This window comes from Centruroides sculpturatus, unplaced genomic scaffold (genome assembly GCF_000671375.1).
Source record: "Centruroides sculpturatus isolate CEXI.00-Female unplaced genomic scaffold, Cexi_2.0 scaffold738, whole genome shotgun sequence".
In the NCBI taxonomy this organism is placed as follows: Eukaryota; Metazoa; Arthropoda; class Arachnida; order Scorpiones; family Buthidae; genus Centruroides; species Centruroides sculpturatus.
This window is the reverse complement of record NW_019385164.1, coordinates 238,756-265,582: the sequence shown is the minus strand read 5'-3', so window position 1 is coordinate 265,582 and position 26,827 is coordinate 238,756. Positions and strand designations below refer to the sequence as shown.

The following is a 26,827-nucleotide window of genomic DNA, read 5'->3' as shown; positions in this document are numbered from 1 at the left end:
TCTATAATTAAATGCATTAATACATATTTAATCTTTTCTCAAAATAGAAACTTCGAACTGTAGTATAATTTCAATTAAATATGGATTCTTAAAAAAGTTATTACTTAATATTACATAAGTGATAATGATTTATTCTTGGGGGACCGAGTTGAATAGATAAAAAAAACTTTTAATGTGATTTCGGTAAAATTTCCACTTTATGTGACTTCTAATTTATGAGTGGTCCACAGAATATACAGTAAATAAAAAAATGAATTTTAATTAGGAAAAGATTTTTAGAAAATTTTCTACTTTATGTTTGTTTTCCTTTTTCTTTGGTGGACCAGGGCCCCTTGGCCGTTTCCTGCATGTGCCACTGCTGATGCTTCTTGAAATTCTAAACCACTACATACAGGTAAGATTTTAGCTACCATTATCTTTGATAGCTGCCTTTTCTTGACATATTCACTGCCTCCCAAAGGAAACAATGTCCTAGCTGTGTGTCTAAAACATTTTATTTTCTATGAAACATCCAAGAATATATATATAATAAGTAAACAACATGTAAGAAAATGTTTTAGAAATATGTATGTAAAGTATAATATCTTCTTAGAAGCATACAGTAAACAATAAAAAAACTTATCTTGAAAAGAAATTATTTCTGAGCAACAAATACAGCCAACTTTTATGGTGTTCATGAGCAGAGTTATCATATGTGGTGTTGCAGTGTAGACCGCTCCAGGGTTGTCACTGGCAGTGAACATGTTAAGAATAATCACTTAAAAGATCTCCATTTGTTATTCAGATTTAATGATCCAATGAAAATACAATCAGTGACATTGACTTTGACAAAATAGGAATTTACTTAATATCTTTTTCTATTATGTTGGATCTACATTTTTAGAAATTTACATATTTATGAATTTAGGAAATTTTCATCTTACTCTTAAAGTCTTCCTGTACTATCCAATGGGCCTTTAATTGCAATACAATGTTCTTTGGCATAAATTGATGTTTTTATAAATGTGCAATATCTATCTAAAGGACAAATATTTTGCATTTCACATTCATTAATGAATATATTACATATAATATTGATATAGTGTGAATATGGCTGCTATAGAAGACTGATTATTCTGCTCTATACTATAATATTAATGAGATATTCTTTTAACTAGTTTAATGTTTAATATCGTAATGCTATTACTTTTCAATGTTTCTATTTTCAACTGTTACTGATGTTATTGTAAATTTAAATTGTATNTGTAATAGGGGGATTGATGCTATTAAAGGTCAAGGGGGTGGGGGAGATAATGGGGGTTGTGTGTATCTCCAGTAGGGTTAGACTTGTGACGATTTTACTGGTTATTGGCATTTACAATTTTTTTTTAATAAAATTCACCCCTACCCACAAAATTAAGCTTCTTGCCATTTTATAATAGTTAAAGATATAAAAAATTTTTTAGTAAAATATGATAACAGATGGTACCACCAAATGTTGCCAGGAAAGTTGAGCAACTCATTGCTGGATTTTTTTTTGCTTTGCTTCACGTTAGAGAAGTAATACACTATTTTTCTTTATATATTATTCTCTATATAGTCTAGTTAAAAAATAAGTTATACAAACACCGTAAGAAAGCACCCAACAAAAATTTCTCCAGTTGTTTGTGGCTATTGATATAACCTAGTTGAAACATTTCTCTGCTTTCAAATTATAATCTTGATTAGAAAACAGCATTAACCATTCATTGATTAGTTCTTCATTTTTTATTTGAAAAATTTTAATATTCATGTTATTGGATCCATGTGATTTAACTTAGAAACATTAAACATTCAAACTTTAAGAATTTATTTTTCATTTACATTTACATAATAAATTTCTATAAAAAATATGTAGGTAAAACTTATTTTTGATGATTAATATTCTAGATCAGTTGAATAAAATGGAATTGAATTGTGACTTATCTAATGAAGATAAAGTTTCTAAGTAAAAAATCTGTAACATTTTCCTGGAAAGAAAACAAAATACTGTTATTTCTAAATCAAATAATGATTTTTTTGTTGGAGACTAATTGAAATGATTATAAATTAGGTAACTCCTAATATTTCAGATAAAGATGGAATTAAATATGTTATTAAATAAGTATATTTTGTTTAATGTTGTAGATCAAATAAATTTTTAATTAAATATTAATGTAATTTTTATAGTATTTGCATTACTATTATAAAATATTTATAAGATATCTGCAATATTTAGAATAAAGAAAATTTTATAAATTTGTTTGTTTATTGAAGTTTTCCGAATCAAAATATTTTTAATGTATATGAGTGCAAATCTTCTATAATTGTAAATAATGTAAGACAGACATTTTGATATTCAAAACTTTTGGAATATTAAAAACATTTTAGTTATTACAAATAATATCTATTTAACATCAAAAAACTGAGTTTTTCCCTCCAAGTTAATATTTGTGGTGTATACCTTACTTTTCCTATTTTACTGATAAGTATATCATCATCAATAACAAGCAATATTTTACTTTTCAGAATATCTGTTTGTCTGTAAATAAAACACATGTTATTAAATAATTAATGTTTTCAATCAGTTACATAAAGTTTTATTTCAAAATTGGATAAAGGTTAAGTAGTTTAATTTATATTCTAACTTCTGATGGTAACTACGTAAGTTTCTCGGTAATATAGTATAAGATCCCTGCCTATCAAGTATTTATAATCTACTTATCAATTATTATTAATCTGTATTGTGTATAACAATCTATTGAGTATTTAACAAGTTAATTAATATTGTTTTGAATAAAAATTAATTAATTTCATGTGTGTACTAACTTATAAAATGAAAGATTTAAACTTATAAAAGTTTGATTATATATTAAAAAGAATAAAGCATTATTCTCAAATGTGTACTAATAGTAATATAAATTTAAACTTTAATTATTTTTGAAAAAATCGCAATCCAGTTAAAATGTCAATAATGATTAGTTAGCTATTTTGTTTATTTGTTAAATTAAGATTTTTTTTTACATACTACAAATGTGAATTTAATTAACTTAATGAATTGTTTAAATATTTAATAAAAGTGACACATTTCATGATTCAGTAGTAATTGAATTTAATTATTTACAGAAACTAAATTCAGTTAAATTATACAAAGTTTTAAAATTTAAAATTTGGATTTGATCTGAATACATATTTTTTGCTATTATTTTATCATTAATACATTAAATTTTTAGCAATTATTTATAACTTCTTTTATAATATTGTAGTATTCTTCTTTTTTGTGATGGAGTTGAATTGCAGTTTCATGGAGAAGCATTAAAACAATTTAAAGGTCCAGTTAAAGGGAAATTGTATTTAACAACACACAGGGTAACTTGATTATATATAAAACATCAAATACTTGTAATTTAGCGTATTTATGTAATATTTAATTTTATAATTTTAATAATCCTAAAAATATCCTAAAAATAAGAATGATGATGATTGTTGATATAAGATATATTTTTGAAATTATTTTTTTTACATTTTAAAAGTTTTTACTTTTTAAATTACAGATGATCTTCAAAAATGATAAACTACAACATAATCTACAGTCCTTTGATTTTCCATTTCTTTCAATTAAAGTTAAATTAGAACAACCTATTTTAGGTCCTAATTCCATCAAAGGAGTTGTAAATGCATTTCCAGGAGGTTTTGTATCTTTAAATATTTATTTTTCATGTTTTAAGTTGCATTTTTAATATATTTTATAATTTAATTTGGAAATATAATGAAATAAGATTATATTTTATTTTTATTAATTAATAAACAATACACAAAATATACAATAGACATTTTCATTTTATTATTTATCTGTATTATTTATTATTTGTTGTTGCTAGACTCTAAAGTTTTTGAATCAACTAATATTTTTTATCTGAACTGATTTACAACTTTATAAATTTACATTGTTATTAATAAACAATGTAACAACAGTTTTTATATTAAAATTCTCTGTCAAAATTAAATGAACAGGTTATAAAAACAGTAAAGAAAGAATTTTAAAAATTACAATAACTTTTAAATAATCTAAATATTTTTTTAAACAAATTTTGCAGTTAGGTAATTTCAGTTTTGAAAAGGTTTCAAATTGCTTTAATAAAAATTTCAGATAAACTACACATCATGAATGAAGCCTTTTTTTAAATTAAAATAAAATTTTTTATTCGTGATTGTTGTACTTATTACATTTAATTTATAATTAATAATGTACCATTTAATTAAAAATTGTTTTGATTTTTTGTTTGGTGTCTTTTGGATTTTATCTTATTTAATTGGTTACTATTGAGTAATAATGCATGTTTAGCCTTAAACTATTTGTACAGGGTTCAGTATCTGGTATGATGCATTTTCATAAGACAGTAAAAAGAGTAATGAAGGACGAAAAGAGAGAAGCTTATACTCAACAATATCTATATTTTATGCAATTTGATTTATTAAAAATATCCTTTACACTAATCCAATCTGTTTCTAAAATTATGCATAACTGTTAACTAGGAGCTCTGGATTGATGCTTTCAATTTCTTATAAAATGTTGTCTTTTAATTCTTAAATTATTTGGAGTTGACTTTTGTATATTCTTTCCTTGAAATATCCCTACAAAAAGAAGTTGGGTGCCAAGAATTATGGAACTTTGTAGCCAGTTTATGTCTTCATATTTTGAAATCAATTTATGAAACATTTTCATTAAAATATTATATCTAAGTCTTGCTACATGCACTGTTACAATTTAGTTTTGACAAGATAGAATATCTTTTCCCAGTCTGTTAAAAATCAAACTTGAAGTATGCTTGTTATAAAATATAATTAAATGAACACTGTTTATACATATCTCAGGGACTGGATCAAAAAGGCATATAATTTAAACCAAAGAATTGCCATAATTAATCAGTCTAAGTGCTATTATCATGTTTAATTAGCCTGATTAATTATGTCTATCATTTTTTGGTTTATTTTTAATACATTGGGCTTAGTGATGTAGACACATAATTGAAATTTATGTCAAAATGCATCAAAATATGGCAGAACTAATAGGTTTTTTTATGACAGACTTATAATGTTAGTTTTTAGCTAATGTTTTAACTTTTATGTTTTTATTTTATATTTTTATTCCATATCTTGTTTGCTGAAGTTGCAATAACCACTGGTTGAATAGACAAAATTTATGCAACCAGTTAACAGCAGTTAGCAGTTCTGAAACGATTTTTATCTCCAAGACTTGTCAAGAAATATCTATTGCAAACCATTAAGACTTCTATGTTTGAATTGATAAGAATTATACATTGGAATATGTTTTGAGATAAACTTGTTTTGTTAAAGGAATATTCTTTGCTTATTGAGTCTTTTGCTATTATAGGATACTGGACATGTAGACTTCCTCTATATTATGATTATTTTTGCACACATTAACCAATAATCTATTGTTAATTTCTCACTTTGAGAAAGTAAAATAAAGGGTGGGATCATTTTTATGTCATTTAATTTCAGGGATGTATGAGAATAAAGCCAAAAATGCATTGTATAAATTCTGAGAACATCTTCTAACAGAATATTTGCTATCTGTTATCTTCACCTGAAAGGAAATAATATGTAAATGAAACTCTAGTTAATTTAGATGTACAAATGAAATATTTTACCATTGAAAGGAATAGAAGTGTTTTGGGACCAATATAAAACAATGTATAAATGATGGTTCTTTATTGTATTTTGTTGTCTTGTATATTGTCATGTGTGCAAACAGATATATTAATAATTTAATTATTTTTATAAATTCTTTTAATTATAAATTTTATAGTGATATATTTTATTTACATATATTATTAAAAGATGAATGATTACTTATTAAATCTTTGTATTTTTAATAATTTAAACAAATTTATTAAACACTTGCGTAAAGATACAAAGCCTAAAAACATCTTTTATATAAAATATAAATTTAAAAAATATACTGTATAAATTATTTTAATGTTTAGTACTATAAATATATGTTAAATTAAAAGATTATTATGTTTTTGGATGTATTTCCAAGTCATTCTCAGCTCAGAGCTTACAATTGATCAGAATATGGAATAACTTAGAAGAAGAACATATTTAAAATTATATATAAATATGTATTAGTAATTTAATAAATTTAGTCATTGTGCTACTATACAATTGATTATAGTTTTGTCACCAATGCATTCAGGAAATACTCTGGTATCTGTTTCATTCACTGGCATTTTTATGATATTAGTGCTCACAAATTATCAGATTTTCTATAATTAAATGCATTAATACATATTTAATCTTTTCTCAAAATAGAAACTTCGAACTGTAGTATAATTTCAATTAAATATGGATTCTTAAAAAAGTTATTACTTAATATTACATAAGTGATAATGATTTATTCTTGGGGGACCGAGTTGAATAGATAAAAAAAAAAATTTTAATGCAATTTCAATAAAATTTTTACCTTAGGTGACTACTAATTCATAAATAGTATAGAAATAGAAGACACCACAGAATAGTAAATAAAAAAATGAATTTTAATTAGGAAAAGATTTTTAGAAAATTTTCTACTTTATGTTTGTTTTCCTTTTTCTTTGGTGGACCAGGGCCCCTTGGCCGTTTCCTGCATGTGCCACTGCTGATGCTTCTTGAAATTCTAAACCACTACATACAGGTAAGATTTTAGCTACCATTATCTTTGATAGCTGCCTTTTCTTGACATATTCACTGCCTCCCAAAGGAAACAATGTCCTAGCTGTGTGTCTAAAACATTTTATTTTCTATGAAACATCCAAGAATATATATATAATAAGTAAACAACATGTAAGAAAATGTTTTAGAAATATGTATGTAAAGTATAATATCTTCTTAGAAGCATACAGTAAACAATAAAAAAACTTATCTTGAAAAGAAATTATTTCTGAGCAACAAATACAGCCAACTTTTATGGTGTTCATGAGCAGAGTTATCATATGTGGTGTTGCAGTGTAGACCGCTCCAGGGTTGTCACTGGCAGTGAACATGTTAAGAATAATCACTTAAAAGATCTCCATTTGTTATTCAGATTTAATGATCCAATGAAAATACAATCAGTGACATTGACTTTGACAAAATAGGAATTTACTTAATATCTTTTTCTATTATGTTGGATCTACATTTTTAGAAATTTACATATTTATGAATTTAGGAAATTTTCATCTTACTCTTAAAGTCTTCCTGTACTATCCAATGGGCCTTTAATTGCAATACAATGTTCTTTGGCATAAATTGATGTTTTTATAAATGTGCAATATCTATCTAAAGGACAAATATTTTGCATTTCACATTCATTAATGAATATATTACATATAATATTGATATAGTGTGAATATGGCTGCTATAGAAGACTGATTATTCTGCTCTATACTATAATATTAATGAGATATTCTTTTAACTAGTTTAATGTTTAATATCGTAATGCTATTACTTTTCAATGTTTCTATTTTCAACTGTTACTGATGTTATTGTAAATTTAAATTGTATGTATATATGTATATATATGTACACACAGAGTTGGTCAAAAGTAGGTTTACAATTCTAAGTATATGAAACACAGAGTTTATTCTTATATTATTATTTTATTGTTGAATGATAAGATTTACTGTATATGAGAAGCATGTAAAGAAATTGATGACAATAAAGAACTCTGTGCTGGGAGTGTGCTTGAATGTAGCAGGTAGACTACAAGAATGTGAAAATAATGAAGGCCAGTAATTTGAGCACTTATGAGAATTTGCTTAAGTGAACTGTACCATTCTGACATTCTTTTGAATTAATAAAGCTAAAACATCCACCAAACACCAAAACTCCACAAATGTAAATTTAATACAAAACAAACATTTTTAATTGCCTTAAGCAATCATCATCAGATTACAGAAAAAGCTTTATTCACAGTTAATAAAGCTATTGTAATAATCATAAACTGCATGTCTTTTTCTGTATGAACAACATTAAACTTAAACCTACTTTTGTCCATCCCTATGTTATAAAACATATATATATATATATATATATATTGTTTAATTATTAATGTGTATTTATATATGTTACTGCTAAAGCTCGAAAGCTGTTAATGTGTACATTACCTAGCTAATCCGTTAACGTGCGGAATCAAGAGTTTTTCGCATTTAACCTAGGGCTTCCGTATCATTAAAGTTCAAAAGTTTGTTTCTCTCATTTCCTTTCCCTACTACTTCCCAAACAAGACAGAGCAAAAACTGATGCATGCTCAATTTTAGCTGTGGTTCTTAGTAAAACAGAGGATGGCTTTTATAAACTTGGTACTAAAATGGGTATTTTAAAACAATTGTATGCCAAATCTGAATTCAGTGTTTGCGAAGAGAGATTTTTAACGACAGAAGATGTCCCTGCTGTAGAAATATGTTTACGTCAAATAGCAATAAAACAATCCCTTGTACTGACTGGGCAGGGTTTCAGAAAGTGTGACTGAAAAATCTAAGTGTACTACAAATAGGTGTGCTTGTCGTGAAAACCAATTTCTATGTAATTCAAAGTGTCACCAATCTTTAGATTGCTTTAATAAGTAAGCACAATTTTATCATATGTTTTGCAAATTCATTTCCTTAATTGTAATAATATTTTAAACTGTTTGATTTTTATATTACAGTTTTTTAATTTTGATTGATGATTGATTCTGTCAACTAATTTGTTAATTGTTTGATTCTATTAACTTCATTCTTTATATATCAAAACTTAAATAAATAGCATTATGTTAATTTAAGCGTACAGAAACATTGCTGTTGTTCCAGCAAAGATCTTATTTTCAGTTCTTTGAGTGCCTAGTAGGTAATGTGCAGATTACCTAGATCATCTGCATATTACCTAGGTAATTTGAGAAATGAAACAATTTTCGAAACTTTAACAGATCACCCTAGTTAATCTGGAGATTAGCTAAGCAATGTACACATTAACGGCTTTCGAGCTTTAGTGCTAACATATATATTATAATTTCAAATATATTTTTTAAAGTTGTTCCATAATGCAAATGGTCATAAGCTGAAAATGGCTTAAAATTCAACCAAAAAAAATTACTCAATAAACTTTATTCAATTTCCAGAATTAATCAGCTTTTTAATGATTTGTGTGTTCTGTTTTGTTTATTTTAACAGAAAGTGTGGTGCCATAAAATATTTATAATTAAAATTTTCTTAAATTTTATAAATTTTTAGGAAATTTAAATGGTTATTAAAAACTTCAACTAATTGAATGTCTTTCACCTAATAACTGATTTCATACTTCTTTAGAAATCCCCAAACAATCAGAAAAACAAAATAAATGCTATGCAGTTTAATTTGATAAAATGTTTTTTGAGATATTCACATTTCATTGTTGGATCCAACACAAAAATAAATTGGTTCAAACGAAGAACATGATAACAAATTTGAATAAATTTTAACAGAACTAAAATATTTTGAAACTTGTTTTAAAAAATTTTAATGTTTCAACAATATTAAAATATCATTCTAATAAACTGTTTAAAACTAATTTTGTTAAATTCATGTTAATTTAATTAGTTTTGGAACATTCTAATTTTTACATTAACATTTTACAAAAATTTTAAAGGATATTCTATATTCATATTTATTTATTTATAACCTGTTTATCTTTAAAAATTCATTCACACAAAAAATAAGTATAATGTCTTGAAAAATGTTTAATTGGAATAAATTGTGTTTTGAATCTTTGAACTGTGTTAACATTTCTTAATTTTTAAAATTACTAATTATGTGATTATCTATATTAGTATTTTCCAATCTTTAAGTTACAATATTCCAGTCATTGTCTGGTTTTGATAACAAAGGAGTTAACCATAAAAATGATTGGGATGTATTGACTTTTATATTGGATTTTTTTTTGTTTGCTTTTTCAATTTTTATTTATGAATATTTTGAAAATAAACTTTCAATATAAATAATTCTTTTATTGTTTTAGGTAATTGGGAAGGTGTAGCTAATTTTGAGCTAAAATTTTTAAAAGGTGGTGCTATTGACTTTGGAAGAGCTATGTTAGAAGCAGCAAAAATAGGTATGATTATATGAATTACACTAACATTACATAAAATTGATTGATAATAGTACATGAAAGAGTTACCTTCATAGGTTTTCATGCAAATTTTCTATAATGTTAATTAATCAAACATGTGCACTGATCTTTTAAGCATATTTTAATCATGAATATTGTTAAATCTTTCTGAAGTTTCATCAGATTATACGTTTTGTAATTTTCTTATCATTTTAAAATGCATTTTATTAAATTAGTAATTATTTGGAATCTGTAAATTAAAAAAACCTAATTGTATAATCATCATTCATTATTTATATTTTTTTTAACAATTCTTTCAGACAATTTATAAATAATATAAAAATGAAAACTATTTTTACATTATTTATAAATATAGAAATTGTTTCAATAAAATTTTAATTGTAAATGAGATTCTAATAGCAATTGAAAAATTAATGTGAAGAAAATTATCCTAAATAATTTTTTAAAACTTTGCTAATATTATGTATGAAAAACTCATGTTTTAAGGTTGATATTTTTTTAATATAAGTTAATCTATAAAAGTTATATTGACTAGATTATTAAAACTTTACACACAGCATAATTTGTCATATCACATCTTTTAAGACAAATGATCGCCATAATTAATCAAATTAATGTTATGCTATAATTAATAGTTAGAAACTAAGTGACTTGGTACTAGAGGTAGATGTTAGGTGCCATCTCTTATCTAAATTAATAATTATAATAATTTATTAAATAATTTAGAACATTCCGGGAGAAAATAACTAGCCCAGAGCAGGACTAGATTGTGCCTAACGTCTTCCTCTAGACCAAATTATTTAGTTTCTAATTATTAATTGTAGCATAATATTGGCCTGATTAATTATAGTGATTGTTTGGCTTAGTTTTATACATCGGGTTTTGAGATGTTAATATATATATATTACTACTATTATTTATTATTATGGGGGCGTTATACTCGGTTCACACCGGTGGCTGTGTACTATGCCGGACCAGAGTCAAGGCATATATTCAATATAGTGGTCTTCTGTAGAGTTATGTATGTATTTCTATTCAATTGTAGTGTTCCCAGGCTTTTGTGTAATGTGTGTGATATCACATCTGTACAGAAGAGAACAACAGGTACAATAAGCATCCTATCCATCCTCCACAGATGTCTTATTTCCTGGGCAAGTTCTGTGTACTTGCTAATTTTTTCAGTGCATGTGTTTTGTACATTGTGAGTGTTTGGAATGGCTATGTCTATAACGTATGTGATTTTATTGTGTTTGTCAATGAGTGTGATGGCTGGTCTGTTGTGGTAAAGTGTTTTATCTGTGATTATGGCTCTGTTGTAGTACATTTTGTGTGAGTTGTTTTCCAATACTGTCTGTGGAATGTATTTGTAGTATGGTTCGTGGATGTCTAATAATTTGTGTTTCTTTGCAAGCTCTTGGTGTATTATATTTGCTACTTGATTGTGTCTATGTAAGTAATCTGTCTGTGCCAAGAGCTTGCAACCAGAAGTGATGTGTTGTATAGTTTCTGGCATGATGTGACATTTTCTGCATGTGTCATTTGTGAGTGTTGTATCTTTGAGTATGTGTTTTCTGTAGTTTTTAGTATTTATGACCTGATCCTGTATGGCAATCATGAATCCTTCCGTCTCCCCAAAGAGGCATCCCCGATCTAACCAGCTGTTTGACGCAGTTTTGTCAACAAAATCCTGGGCCAGGTCATAAGGATGCCTGCCATGGAGTGCCTTTCGAGCCCACGATTGCTTGATGGTGTCTATGCTTTTTATGTGTTGTGTCATGTCTGTATGATGTGAGTGTAAGTTTAATGGTGTGCTATTTGAGTCTGCTAGAGTTACTGCTTTATGTAATTGTGATGTTTCTTGTTTCCTGTAGAAAAACTCTCGCAGTGACTGTATTTGTTTGTAGTGAAGGTTAACTATGTCAATCAGGCCACGTCCGCCTTCTTTACGTGGAAGGGTTAATCTTTCTGTGGCGGATTTAGGATGATGTTGTTTATGCTTAGTAAGTGTTGTTCTTGTTTTCCTTTGGAGTTGCTCGAGATCTGTGTGAGTCCAATGTATAACTCCAAAAGAGTATGTGAGTACTGGGATGACATATGTGTTTATTGCTTTAACTGTGTGTTTTGCATTTAACTGTGTTCTGAGTATACCGTTTAACCTACTTTGGTATTCTTTAATTAATCTTTGCTTTATTTGTGTATGTTCTGTTAGTTTGGCCTGTTGGAATCCTAAATACTTGTAGAACTCGCCCTCTTCCATGGATTCAATAACGTCTCCATTTCCAATTGCAAAATCTTCTTTCTTCAGGATTCCTTTTTCTATGTGAAGTGTTTTGCATTTGTCTAAGCCAAACTCCATTTGTATGTCCTTGGTGTATGAGTGTGTGATTTGTAGGAGCTGCTGAAGTTGTTTCTGTGTGGATGCATAAAGTTTTATGTTGTCCATTTACATGAGATGTGACAGCGTAAACTGTGTTGTTTTTTTCATGTCTGATATTGTAGTCATATTGCGTGTTGTTTAATATGTTGTTGGATAATGGGTTCAGGGCTAGGCAGAACCAGAGAGGACTCAAGGAATCTCCTTGAAAAATTCCTCGCCTAATGAATATTTCGTTTGTTTGTATGGAAGTGTTACTAATCCTGAGATGTAGTGTTGTTCTCCAGTGCTGCATAGTGTTTTGGAAGAATGCAATGAGTGATGGATGTATTTTGTACACATGTAGAATATGTAGCAGCCAACTGTGTGGAACACTGTCGAATGCTTTTCTGTACTATATATATGCCATTGCATGTTTTTGTGTTGTTTGTGTGCTTGCCATAGAATGACTGAATCTATGAGTAACTGTTCTTTTGCATCCCCTGTGATTTCTAGGGCAACCTTTTTGTTGTTCCATAAAAATGTTGTGTTCTTCAACATGTTTGTATATTGTGTTTGTGATACAGGATGTCAATAATTTGTAGAGTGTTGGAAGACCTGTAATTGGTCTGTATTGTGTGGGGTAAGTAGTGTTGTTGTTTTTTAGGTTTCATGAAAGTGATGCCCTGAGTAAGATATTTTGGCGTGTCTGGTGGATTGATGATGATGTGTGTTAGATGTTTAGCTAGTTCCTGGTGCAGTGATGTAAACTTTTTGAACCAGAAATTGCAAATGTTATCTACACCAGGTGTCTTCCAGTTGTGTGTTCTGTTCACAGCGTAGCGGATGTCGTGTACATTTATTTCAGCACAGGGCATAGTTGGTATGTTGTACAAGTTTCTGTTCTCCTCCTTGATCCAGCCTGCATCAGCATTGTGTATAACAGCATTAGACCAAAGAGAAGACCAATAAGTTGTGAGTTCTTCTTCTGTTGGTGTGCCACTGTGCTGTGTATCAGTGTTTGTTTTGGTACTGATTTGTCTGTAGAAAAGTTTTTCGTTGTTTGTGAATAATTTATTTTGTTGTTTTCGTAGTGTACATGTGTTGTATCATTTGAGTCTATGTGCTTTGGCTGCAAGTTTTTGTTTTAGTGCATCGATGTATTCTGTAAAATGTGTGTTGTGATGTTCATGTTTTGTGTGTGTTTTGATTTTCTTGAAAATGCTTTTGAGTTGTTTCTTTAATTTGGGTGTTATGTTGTTTTTAGTGTATTGTGTCAGTCATTAGACATTAGACAGCAATTAGACAGCCTGCCTAATTGCTGTCTAATGTCATTTATTTGTGTTTCTATTCTTCTCTGCCAGGCAGGCTTGTGATAGGATTGTGTTTTGTGTCTGTCTGTCTGTCTGTCTGAGTGTATTTTCAGTCCATGGTGTGTTACTACTGTGACTGCCCCAGCATAAACTAATGTATGAATGTCTGAAAGTGTAGAAATTGAATGAATGTAGTTTGGTAGTAAGTGAATGTTTACATAATTTAATGTTTTTCCTACTTCCTTTGACGTGTTGATTTTTGGTATTCATGCTCTTTGTGTGGGATCTCTACCAGTATATTTAGTGAGTGTTTCCTGAAATATAAGTGAGAGTGTATTAACTAATTCTATGTTTACGTTATCAGTAATGGATGAGGAAGTGCCTGTAGTATCATTAGTTGTAGTTGTTATATGTGTGCTATTATCAATGCTTGTTGCTGGATTATCCTGACAGGTTACATGATCTTCATTAATAATGTTAAATGTTTCTGTTTGTTGATGTATTTGATCAGCAACCTGTTGTTTGATAAGTTTGAGTATTGTTTATGGGATAAGGTTGTTGTGTATAATTGTTCTTTTTTGATCAATAACCCTTTGTTCAGTGACAGTGAGGTGAGGATATTGTTGTGTGAATCTATGGTGTAGTTGTTGTCTGTATGCTGTCATGTTTGTTTCGAGATTTGTGATTGTGTAGTAAGTACGGATGATAAACGCGTTCATTTCTGGTGTGCATTTCATCCGTTGGCGTGGTTTTCCAGCCTTTGTGGTCTGTGGATGCATTGCCACAGAAACACCAAGGCTAAGTTGATTCCTCACATCTGTTTAGGGCATTGCAGTAGCCATGCTTGGGCTGGTGCTGCTTTCGCCACTGGTAATTCAAGGGAGACTGCGGCCTATTTTTTGAACGTGAGCCTCTGCCTAACCCACAAATGCGGACCTTGTTAACCCGGGTGACGTCCGAGCCGGTATCACACTTTGATCTGGTTACTACCATGATAAATATCTCCACAGAATGTGGGTGTGGTCACTCTTAGCTTCATTTCTCCCCACAGACCTTACTGGCATGAGTGTCCCTACCAGGAGCTTGTGCTCCAGCCTGCATTGCTCTATGGTTCAGTAAAATTACTGGGCTCTCCCACCACGACCAGGTGGTGACCACGGGAGAGTTATTATTATTTACATTTCAACTATTTCAATGTCCACACAGCAAACAGGGTAGAAATGCTGGTTATCAAAAACATAAAACCACAAGTCGAACACTTCCCAAGCATTTAAGACTGTGTGATATATCTTCGAATGATGCGAGCAGATCCAAGTAAAGTGGCCTTTTGCAGCTGACAGATAGTAATTTTGTCAATATTTATGGCTTGTAAGTGCCGATTAAGATCTTTTGGCACAGCCCCCAATGTGCTGATAATCACTGGGACCACCTGTACTGGTTTATGCCAGAGACATTGCACTTCAATTTTTAGGTCATGATATTGGCTAAGTTTTTCTTATTGTTTTTCGTCAATTCTACTGTCACCCAATATGGCAACATCTATGATCCACACTTTTTTCTTCTCCACAATCGTGAAGTCTTTCGTATTATGTTCCAGAAATTTATCAGTCTGAATTCGGAAGTCCCAAAGTATTTTGATTTTGGATTTACTAATGTTGCATGACTTCTTTAGATAAGCTAAAAGATAAAATTTAGGTCTGGACATAACAACTTTCTTTGTAGAAAGACTTTAATTACAGAAAAGTGAATTAGCTTATGATTAAATAAGGAATAAAAAAGTTAAATATTGCTCACTACTACTATTTTTGTTTGTGTGTATTACAAATCAAGCAATGTGGTGATGTTGATAAATGTTCTTATGAATTATCAAAATAAAATAGCTGAAGAATTTATATTCAACATAGTTATAAAAAAACAACAATAAACTTAAATTTTCTGATGTTATATTTGATTTCCTTTCAATGTTTGTAGTGTGATCTCATATAATAAAGCAGAGCTTTAAATGTTCCTGAAAATTTTTCAGTTATTGAAGTTTCTTTGGAAAGTCTGATGCTGTTTACCTTTATCTAGTGTCAATATTTGATTAAGCTTTTATTTAGAGAAATTAAAAGAGTTTTCGTATACTAAGTTAAATACAAAAAATTAAAAAAGTATTTACGATATTTACATGTTGNAATATTTGATTAAGCTTTTATTTAGAGAAATTAAAAGAGTTTTCGTATACTAAGTTAAATACAAAAAATTAAAAAAGTATTATGAAAAATAACATTAACAAATAATAAATAGATATAAATATTTTATACAAGGTTTTATGAATGACAATATCGAGTACATTTAAAATTTAAAGAAAATATAATACATGTTAAGTATTTAATTTTATTTAATTTATCCTTCATAATTAGTTTTCAAGTAACTTACTATCTAATTGTTTTTGCATGATTAAGTTATAATAATTACCCCTATCTAATTCATTTTATAATATACAATTAAATAACTAAATTTTACGCTAGATTCTTGTCAGATAAAAGTTTGATATTGGTGTTAATAAGGTTTTGATAAGTAAAACATGAAAAACACCAAAAAATTGTTGGGCCGAAAAAGAGCATTTATATATACTTCTAAACTTTATAACTTTATAAATAAAATAAATTATTTACATACAAAATGCAAGTACATTTCTACATACAACTTATTTTATAACTTATATTCAGCATATACTAGTAAGTTTTTAGTTTAGTTTTTTAACTACATATTCTGTATTTGAATCTATGATGTGCATAGGGTTTCACAAAATTTACAATAAGCTTTTTGTGGACCATGGGACCTTTTTTAAAGTGTGGTAGGATATAATGGGGAATATGCTGAACCCACTCTGTGTTGGCCCTGAATGAAAATATGTGTATATTTGCATTTAAAGACTTAAAATAACAAGTTGTTTAATGATATCAAAGTTTCGAACTTATTTATGATTACATAATGTTAAATACTGACATTTTATTTATATTCATTTATTATAAATGTTATATTTAATCATTTTCATGTAATAAATAAAATATATTTCTAAATATAAACTATAAATAAAGTATGAAGGTTTTATTTTGTTAATAAATGTATCTTAATATTATATATTTATGTAAAATATTCATTACCATGAAAACAGTTATTGTTAAATTAAATTTTATATTATTTTACATTTTTAAGTTTTTTGAAATTTAATACAAAGCTTATATTTTAGTTTCTGGAAGAGAAACAAGTGGATATTACTATACACCACCTACTAATTCACTTTATCAAGTGCCTCCTGTTGTTTTCCTTCCTCCTGCAGGGATGGGGTTCGGCTTCTTTCTTCCAGTTGTATTTTTTTCACCACAATCAGATGGTAAGTAACTGATGTTAACAATATAATGGACTCCCTTGACCAAATTGTTCTTCAAACATCAAGTATACGACAGATATTGACATTAAAATCAAATTAAAACACCAACATCAAAAATCCATCAAAATATACACTTTAATATACAAACTAATGGTTTCAATCATCTTAAACAGTCATTATCAAGTTTAACTTAAAAATTTGAACAATGATTGTGATTACATCAAATTTTCTAAAGAAAAAGATCATTGGTATAATTGATTGCAATGTCATATGTAACAAAAATTGAAAAAAAAATAGGAAAATTGATATATGATGTATAAGTATTAGTTCAAAAATGTTGTCCACTACTGGCCAGAGAAGTATTCCAGGTTTATGGACTTTTGCAAAGACAAAAAAGATTCCTTGATAGGATGCAGTGAGAACTTAATCTTCCAGAGGTCATGTTAAATAATGAATGAGGATACTGGGATTTCCCCAAAGATTTTTCTAAAGAAAAATGTCTGAAGTTAATTTTGTACATGGGGCCTCCTAATTCAAATTTACCTGAACCCCATGAAGCTATAATGTATTATTGTTTATACCTTAAAGTTTTGTCTTTGCAAAACTCCATAAACATAGAACACTTTTTTGACCAGTAGTGGACAATAAAGAGATGAATTTCTGAAGTATCTTCTCAAACTAATAATATTGATAACTACTGCCAAACTGTAATGGATTCCAAAACCCTAATGGAGCAACTTGGTAACATCTTTGGTTAATGATGAATACATCATGTGTGGCTTGAGCTTCTATACCATTCATCAAGAATGAACTCTGCTTTTACAAACTACACATGTTAAAGCACTAGCACTTCCTGTTTAAGCACATCTATAATCCTAAAAACATCATTTTAACATCGTCAAATTAGTGCACCTTGTTTGTCACTCATTCTTATTCCTATTTGAAGCAGTATTACTTGCAAGTTAGAGGTGTGATGGGCAGCCTCATATCAGGCAGCATCTGTGAACTGGTAATTCATGATCTAGAAGAGATATCCTTCCTGTACATGACAACCAAATCGTCTTATATACAAGGTAAGTTATATTGATGATATGCTAATAATTTGATGCCAAAAACCCAATATATAGCAGTTTTTAAGAAACATCAATGATAGCCCTTATGGCCTCCATCTTTGGATTGAACAAGAAAGCCAACTATCACTATCAGCCCACTTCCTTGATGTTCTCTTAATTCTGCATGATGTCTACATCTTCACCAGGGTACAGTAAATAAAAAACTTACTTTCCATCAGCTGTTTATCCTACCTGAATTCCAGGATCAATACAGTTCAAGACCACAGCTTTCACAGCCTTGGTTAAAAGATCCTTCTCACATTTAACATGTTAGGCAGTGTAAAGGAGATAGTAGATTATATAAAACAAATTGGAAAAAAGTATAAGTATGGGTACCTAACAAGCATGATCAAGGAATTAATTAAAAAATATGAAATCTCTTCAGATGTTCAAAAACACCAAACTGTACATAATTGTCAGATATAGCTATGAACTAAGAAAAATTTGTAAAGACCTGACAACAGCCACCCACATTAAGATTGCCTATAGAAGGAACTCCACTATGTATCTTAGGAATGCTAAGGACCCTTTAGATAAAAAACAACTCCCAGAATTGTATTGTATTTCTATCAAGAATAACAAGCTTCACAAAAAATGGGAATATATCAGTGCCTCTACTCACTCCCTTAACTTGTAACTTAGAGAACAAGCATTTTCCATAAGAAAGGAGATAGCTACAACTGCCTTAAAATCCTTTGCAATTGAGATTGACATTTGGATCAATCTAAATAAATCTACCATCTTACAACCAATATGAAATTTTTTCATCTTAAATATCTTGAAAAATTGGAAATATATAAGGCAGCCAGAATATTAATGGCCATTAATTACTAAGAACATAGAGATCATCTCCCCTGCTTGGAAGTTCTTATACAAAGTGTCTTAACTGAGATTCTTCCATTCTCTTACAGTGTGGACAATATTTTTGAATCAATACATAATGTCATAATCAATTTTCCTGTATTTTTTTCATTTTTTGTTATACACAACATTGCAACCAATTGTACCAATGTCTTCTATTGTTTAAAAAATTTGTTCAAATTTTATTGGATTAATCTTGATGACGTCTGTTAAGAAGGTTGAAAACATTAGTTTGTCTATTAAAGTGTATCTTTTACTGGAATTTTGGTGTTTGAATTTTTTCCAGTTTTACAAGATGTTTATTTTGGTATTAAAATATTTTTAATTTAATTTTTATAGGTTATTTTAGGTTAAGTTTATTTGATAAATAAAACAGAAATGAAGCAAAATGCTAAAAAATTGTGATGTTTGATGGATATTTTGTATTTTGATATGATGTAAACAGCATAGTTGATTTAGTTGATTGAGTTGTTTAGTTGATTCTATCTCAAATATTCTATTTTTTCTATTTTACTTATTTAAAATTATATCTATAATGAACTATTAACATAAAGAAAATAAAAGAAACATGGAAAATGGAATGTTTGAGACAATTCCTTCTAAACTTCATATTAGCAAGTATTTAGAGGTGTAGTGAAGGTTTTATTTCCATTTCAACATTTTTATTTGGGATATTTCACTGATGCAGATTATACACCGCTACAAATTATTCTGATATTGATAAATCCTATCAATATTGAGTTTTATGATGAAAGAATGAAGTTCAACTAAGAGTGCATTTTATTTTTATTCTTATATATTGACTAAAATTTGATATATAGACATTTTTAATTTTGATTATTCATTAAAATATAATTTCATATTTAAGAAATAAATATTTGAAGCTTTAAAATTTCAAGCTGTAAACTTTTGAAATTATACTGAAGTTATAGTGAGAGGTTTTTTGAGACAACCTTTTAAAATTTTTTTTGATAAAATGATTTTTCAGAGGGTTATTTTACATGCCATTCATGCTTTCTTATTGACATGTTACAATATATCCATCAATGATAGTACTTTTTGAAGCATTTTGGACAAATAGCATTATGTTTTTCAAATTGCTGTTCCTATTCTTTGCAAAGATCGATGTGTAATCCAATGATCAGCTTTGCCAATGTCCTACCTTTGCACTGGTCAATTTTTATAGTTTATGTCTGTAATAGTTTTGAAAGCATTTTTGTTCTTATAAATCTCTTGTCAGGGTAATCTGTTGTAATATGGAGTTGCTCTTTCCAGTCCATAACACCCTTTTCCTTGTCTCTACACATTCATTAGAAATGACACAGAAAATACAGTTTTGGTGTATCTATCCAACCATTCATTATTAGCATGGAAAAATCAAATTTCAATGCTTTCTCATGCACCATGGGCCACTTATAGAAAATTCTTTATTGCATGAATGATTAAGCCATTCAAATACTGCCACATTAACTTTTCATATATTTTTCAGTCTTTTTTATTTCTTAGAATTTTCTTCTCACTCTTTTAGATAATGTTCCTTACTGGTAAGAAAAACTTGAATTTGCATTTTGTTACAACTCTTCTGTCAATCTCTTTTGTTGAATTCTTCTATCAGTTCTTTACAATATCCTACTTCATTTTTCTTAATCACAGATACTATCCTGTAAGGTTAAAATAGTTTTCTTATGATACTGGATCTTGCCATGACTGATTCTCCCAAAATGCCAAATTATGTTTGTTGTGTTTGTCACAGGTTGTTGTGAAGTTGTTTGGTGGAAAGAGATAACTATTTATGAGAAATAACCTAAATCTAAACATATTAATTTTTTTTAATTTAAGAGTTGTATACTAAGATAGCCATATGATAATTATTAAGTTATATTTACTGAATATGATCATAATTTTGTTGATTTTGAATATATTAAAGAATTATTTAGATGAAAATTTTAAATAGGATCATTAGTTAATTATTAGTAAGGTAAATAATAAATGTTTAGGCTGAAAATTTTTACTTTTATTTATAATAAATAAATATCAAGTTGATCATTCTTCACTGAATTCATGAAATTTATTAATATTAAGAAAATTCATAGTACTGAGAATCTATATATTTTACATACCATCGAAAATATATTTATGAATTGTATTTCTGTGTTGCACCATGAAATAGCTATCACCTTCCATTTTCTAGAAATTGAAGGAATAAAAATGATTTCTGTTAGTTAATATTGACTTAGTTCAGAAAATTATAAAATCATCAGCAAGCTAATTTATTTTTACAAGAATTAAGTAAAAATATGATGAACTAGATCATACTAGTAAACTTTTATCAACTTTTTTATATCATACTAAAAATAGAACGTGAGTTTTATCCACAGATTTTTCTGTTACTATGTATGAGACATCAGCTTTATGAATAAATTTATTAATTAAACTTAAAAAGATTAAACCAGACATTTATTAAGTTCTTGTTTTGCTAAAGTCGAAAACTTAATTCACTATATTTAACTAAATCTAATTAAATATATTTTGTGAATATCTTGGCTTGTGTATATTCAGTCTTGTCTTTGATTAGGACAAATGACAAATGATAATTGTAATTGTAATGCCAATTGACCATGACTTATTACTCCATTCATTGTTATAAAGTGAATTTTGAGATTAAAATAATTATACACATTTAAAACAATTGCCCTAGCTTGGCTTTGAAATGTTTCACTTTGTTTATACACAATAACATTACTTTGTTATTTTGTTAATTAAATTAAAACTGAAAATTGAATCCATTACTGTTTTTATTTATTTGCTTCATTTTAAAATGTTATAGTGTAGAAATCTGTTTTATATCAATTAAAATAACATATGTATAAAATTGAAAATATTAAGTAACTTTCAAGTTAGAAGACAGTAATAAAATAAATTTTTATGTAGCATTTTCTAAACAGTAATTGCATAAACAAAACAGAATTTTTGTATTCTGTCGGATAACCTGGCGTCAGATCTTTACCACATAAGGAAGTGCCTCATTCTTGGATAAGATATAGTTTCTTACAATGAATAAGAGTTGAGTCATGAATTCTTGAACTTTGCATCATTAGATGATATCGTCTTATTATTTTTCTATTTGATTTTTTTCAAATTCATTTTAGTATTTATTATTATTATTTGATAAATAAAACTGAAACAAAACCATATGATAAAAAATAAAAATTTTTTGTTGTTTGGTGACTTTTATATTTTAAACATTTATGAAGTTTAGTAGTTTCTATCTCAGTATTTTGTATTTCCATTTTTATTTACTTTAAAATTTTATCTATAATAAACTATTAACATAAATAAATCTATAAAATGTTTTAATGTTTGAGTTAGTATCTTCTAAATCAGTGCTAGTCCACAAACAGTATATTATTGAGCTGCAATGCAATTTTACTTAAAATTTTTATATGTTAACACGTTTTTAAATCGTTTTAACTTATTTTATTACTATTGCTTTTCTTTATTATTTAAGTAGTACCAGAGGTAAACTGGCAACTGAAATCAACGGAGGAAATCACTTGAAAAACAGTCCAAAAACTTATTTTTTCAAAATTATTATCACCAAATTTTGTTGTTATATTTTTCTTACTAATTCAGTCAAAAATTAAAATTTAAAAAAATGAATTTGAATTTCATTCCTTTCATTTTATAATTACTGTATTTTTATTTAATTTCACAAAAATACTAGTCTTTGAGGGATTGGGAAAAAATTGGTGTATTGACATGAAGTTTAGAACAATCTCAAACTGCACTGTGGTAAGCATGATCTTTCAATAGCCATTCTAGAGGTGTGTGTTAAGCAAAGATTTTATTTCTGTTCTAGCAGTTTTCTATGGGAGATCCGCTGATGCAAGTTATCCATATGCAATAACATTACTTAAGAAACTTGATAAATTTTCCAGAATTATGCAGATTTAAAATTGTTCTGAAAGACAATTCATTCTACAGTCTTGTACTAATTTATCTAAAATTTTGATTTTTTTTATAATTCCTTATCTTATTATAGATAAGCAAAAAAAAAATAGAAATAAAATTAAAACTCAATGATAATTGGCATGCATCATTGAATGCATATTTGAATAATGTGTGTGTGAATGAATGAATATACAGTACATTTAATGGTCATATTTCTTAATTGTATTTCACTACATTTATAACACATCCAAATTCTGATTTATATTTCAAGTTGTTTAATATATTAACAACTTATATGAAAGGCATTCAAAAAGTTCTCAGAAAGTGATTATTATTCATACTTTTCTAGTATTCTGATGTAATGCTCATAGATTTTATTGAAGATCAAAGAACAATAATTGCAAGCTATTGTGAAACAGTTTTAATAAAACTGCTTGCAGCTGTAAAGGAAGAATTACCTGGAAAAATTCATCAGTGTATCTTGTTCCGTCATGATAATGTACCGACTCATTCTGCAAGATTACCAGGATGAATACTCATGGGAGATTTTACTGCACTCTCCTGTACCCCAGATCTAGCCTCATCAGACTTTTTTATTTCCAAATGTAAAAAAGGATATTAAAAGGGTTTGCTGGCAATCAATAGATCAAACGAAACATTTTGTAGTGCAGTGGCTAGAATCGAAGAGCGCTGATTTTTACTGGAAGGACTTAGATGGATGGTGACACCATGTGAGAAAATGATTTAATTTAAATGGAACATATGTTGAAAAATAAAGCATTAAATTCAATTTGCCATCTTTTTTATTTACATTTTCCAGGAATTTTTTAAACATTCTTCATATATTAAATATACAAGATGTTTAATTTAAAATGTAATTGCTGAAATGTAATCTTCAGAATATCTTAAAAAAACTCAATATGATTCAGCACCTCAAACAACCTTTACAGCTCCAGTGATATGTGTTTTCACTTTAGCAAACATTTTCAACCTTATCGCGGTCTTAATCAGGCTACTTTAATTATGAATTCGAACGTGTTTGGAACGGAACATATACGATTCAAAATTTATAAACAGATTTAAGAATACTCAAGGAACATTACACACGCGCTAAAACGACTGTAACACACGTGTAATGTCAAGTTTGCATAACGGTAGAAGCAGACGAATTATACACACTCATTTATGGGGATGAGTTCCCTCATAACAAAACTTCCATGCGCTAGATATGCCGACTGCATCCCTGGAGTTGATGCACGTGCCACGTAATCCTGCCTTGTATATTTCTAAAATTCCAAATGTGTTCGAATTCATAATTAAAGTAGCCTGATGAAGACCTCAATGAGGTTGAAAACGTTTGCTAAGGTGTAAACACATATCACTGGAGCTGTAAAGGTTGTTTGAGGTGCTGAATTATAACTCCTCTAGTGTTGGAAGACATTTATTTCTTATAACTCAATATGAATTTGAAATTAATTTAAAGAAAAATTCTATGCTTATTTTCTGTTTTTAAATTAATATAATTCTGTAAATGATTAATGTTTAGTTTATTATATAGTGTATTGATATTCTGCTGTAAGTAGTTACAAAATTTTTTTCTTACTTGGTCTGATCATTGTCAATGGGAAAGTTACAGTATATCATCAGTTCAGACTACAAATGTTAATGAATTCTTTTCAAATCTTTCGAAACTAGATTTATCAGAGGATGAAAAACCATTCTGTAGCATCTTTATAAAGTGTAGAATACCAGTAGAAAAGCAAATGTTCAGAATGAAAAATGACATTGCTGTGATTGCTGTAATATATGCTGTAACTTACAATAAAGATTTATTTCTGACAAATTTGTCTATTTACATTTTATAAATCAGATGACAATTAAAATAATTTTAAAATATGATTCTTTGTGAATGCAATCGTGCTAATATTTTAAATTATTTAATTGAATATTTAGATATAAATTTGTATTAGAAAGCAATGTTGTTTCTTAAATCTATAGAATGTATTTGCAATTTTTCAGTTTTTGATTTATACCTTTTAATAATGGAAATTATGAATTATTTATGGTAAATTTTGCTTATTTTTGATATTTAATAGTTGCATTTAGATAATAAATCTAAATTGCTTATAAACTGTAATGAAAGACAAATCTACAATTATATCATTTAGTTATACAGTAGACTAAATAGTATTTAATACTTCTAATTTCTTTTAGATTTGAATTTGTTTTATTGTATTGTCAATAACAGATCCATTTTTTTCATTTCTCAATGGTCTTGATTTCAAAAACTTCAAATAATAGAATGAAATTCTGTTTATGTGTTTGTCTGCATTTTTCTTTTATTTCAGGACCCCACTGACCAAAAATTTTGAAATTTGACAGGAGTATTATATATTTGGCATCGATCTATTACATTTTGGAGATTATAAGTTAGGGGGAGATAGAGGTGTAGATCGTCGCATCTCTAGTGAGGTCAGACTTAATGAAAATTTTACTTATTATTGGCATCTACAATTTTTTTAAAAACTAACCTCTACCTTAACAATAACTTGTTTTTTTTCTAACTCTTATAACATATAATTGAAAATTATTTGACTTCTTTTCTGTTTACCCTTTGCAAGAGCCCTTGCCAGCTTTTTTTCACTACTGAATATCTTTGTTGTTCATAGTAGAACTGTAAAAATTATTACTATTTAAAGAAAAGAATAAATATACTTTAACGTCTTATTGGGAATATATAAATTGTATACAGAAAATATAGTATTGAAATCTCAATAATAATGCCATTATTTTGTAGTTATTTTCTGAGTTATTAACTGTTGGCAAGGCAAACAATTTCATCTTCCGTTCTTTGAAGTTTTGTCTACCTTCTCTATTATACTATAGAAAATAAAGAGAGAATTTCCAATTAGCATAATATTGAATACGAAATTTCAAACTTAATAGAGCAAGAAAATTTGGAATTTTTATTTTACCGATTCTCTGAACAAAAGTACAGAATAAAAATATATTTATATTGATAAGTGTTAAAATAAGGAGAGTTTAAGATACGGCAGTAACATTATTTATTAAAATTTTTGCAATATTTCGTACACATATAATCAATTATATACACAAAATATTTTAATTATTAAAATTTAAATTACAGAAAGTACCGTATTTAAGACCGATGATCCTCCACCTTATCCCGGTTTAGAAGGAATTTCGAAACCAACGACACAAGGTATTCTTTTCTATTTTATGAATTTTTCAAGAAAATATTAGATTATTTTTTCTCTTACAACTTTATTTTTGATTAGGTCAAGGAGCGGCTCAAGATGGAAAAGTATACAGTATTTATTTTAATAATTTACTATAGTTTCAAATTTTCAGATATTTACCATAATAAATTTATTTAACCAGCAGGTGGACGAACAACCGCCTCCTTCTTACTACGACGCAACAAAAAAGAAATAAAAATTCAGAAGTTAATTCTCAAGAAAATAATAATAATAAATTATTGATCTCAAATATGCAGCTTTAAAAAGCTTGTTGATTTTTCTGCACTTTGTGTAAATAATTTTTGGTGTTTATTGTTATTAGTATTACTAAAAAATATATCAATAATTGTTTATAAAGATGTAAATATTCTAATTTATAAAAATAATAATTAAGATTTTCATATAATATATATATAAGGTTGTTTGAGGTGCTGAATTATAACTCCTCTAATGTTGGAAGACATTTATTTCTTATA

The 26,827-nt window shown here is 27.9% G+C and overlaps 1 protein-coding gene across 2 annotated transcripts in view; it reads left to right on the top strand.

Moving 5' to 3' along the window:
* LOC111635650 (WW domain-binding protein 2-like) overlaps window positions 1-26,672 on the top strand; it is a 36,693-nt gene extending 10,021 nt beyond the window's left edge. The window contains exons 2-8 of one of the 2 annotated variants that reach the window (XM_023380672.1): window positions 3,264-3,366; window positions 3,552-3,687; window positions 10,015-10,107; window positions 17,027-17,170; window positions 26,240-26,314; window positions 26,391-26,416; window positions 26,497-26,672. In XM_023380672.1, coding sequence (XP_023236440.1) covers window positions 3,264-3,366; window positions 3,552-3,687; window positions 10,015-10,107; window positions 17,027-17,170; window positions 26,240-26,314; window positions 26,391-26,416; window positions 26,497-26,547 — 628 coding nt within the window. In that variant the 3' untranslated portion in view covers window positions 26,548-26,672. Of the gene's footprint in view, window positions 1-3,263; window positions 3,367-3,551; window positions 3,688-10,014; window positions 10,108-17,026; window positions 17,171-26,239; window positions 26,315-26,390; window positions 26,417-26,493 lie in introns of both variants that reach the window. The other variant, XM_023380671.1, reaches the window with a different exon arrangement.
* The last annotated feature ends 155 nt before the right edge of the window (window positions 26,673-26,827 follow it).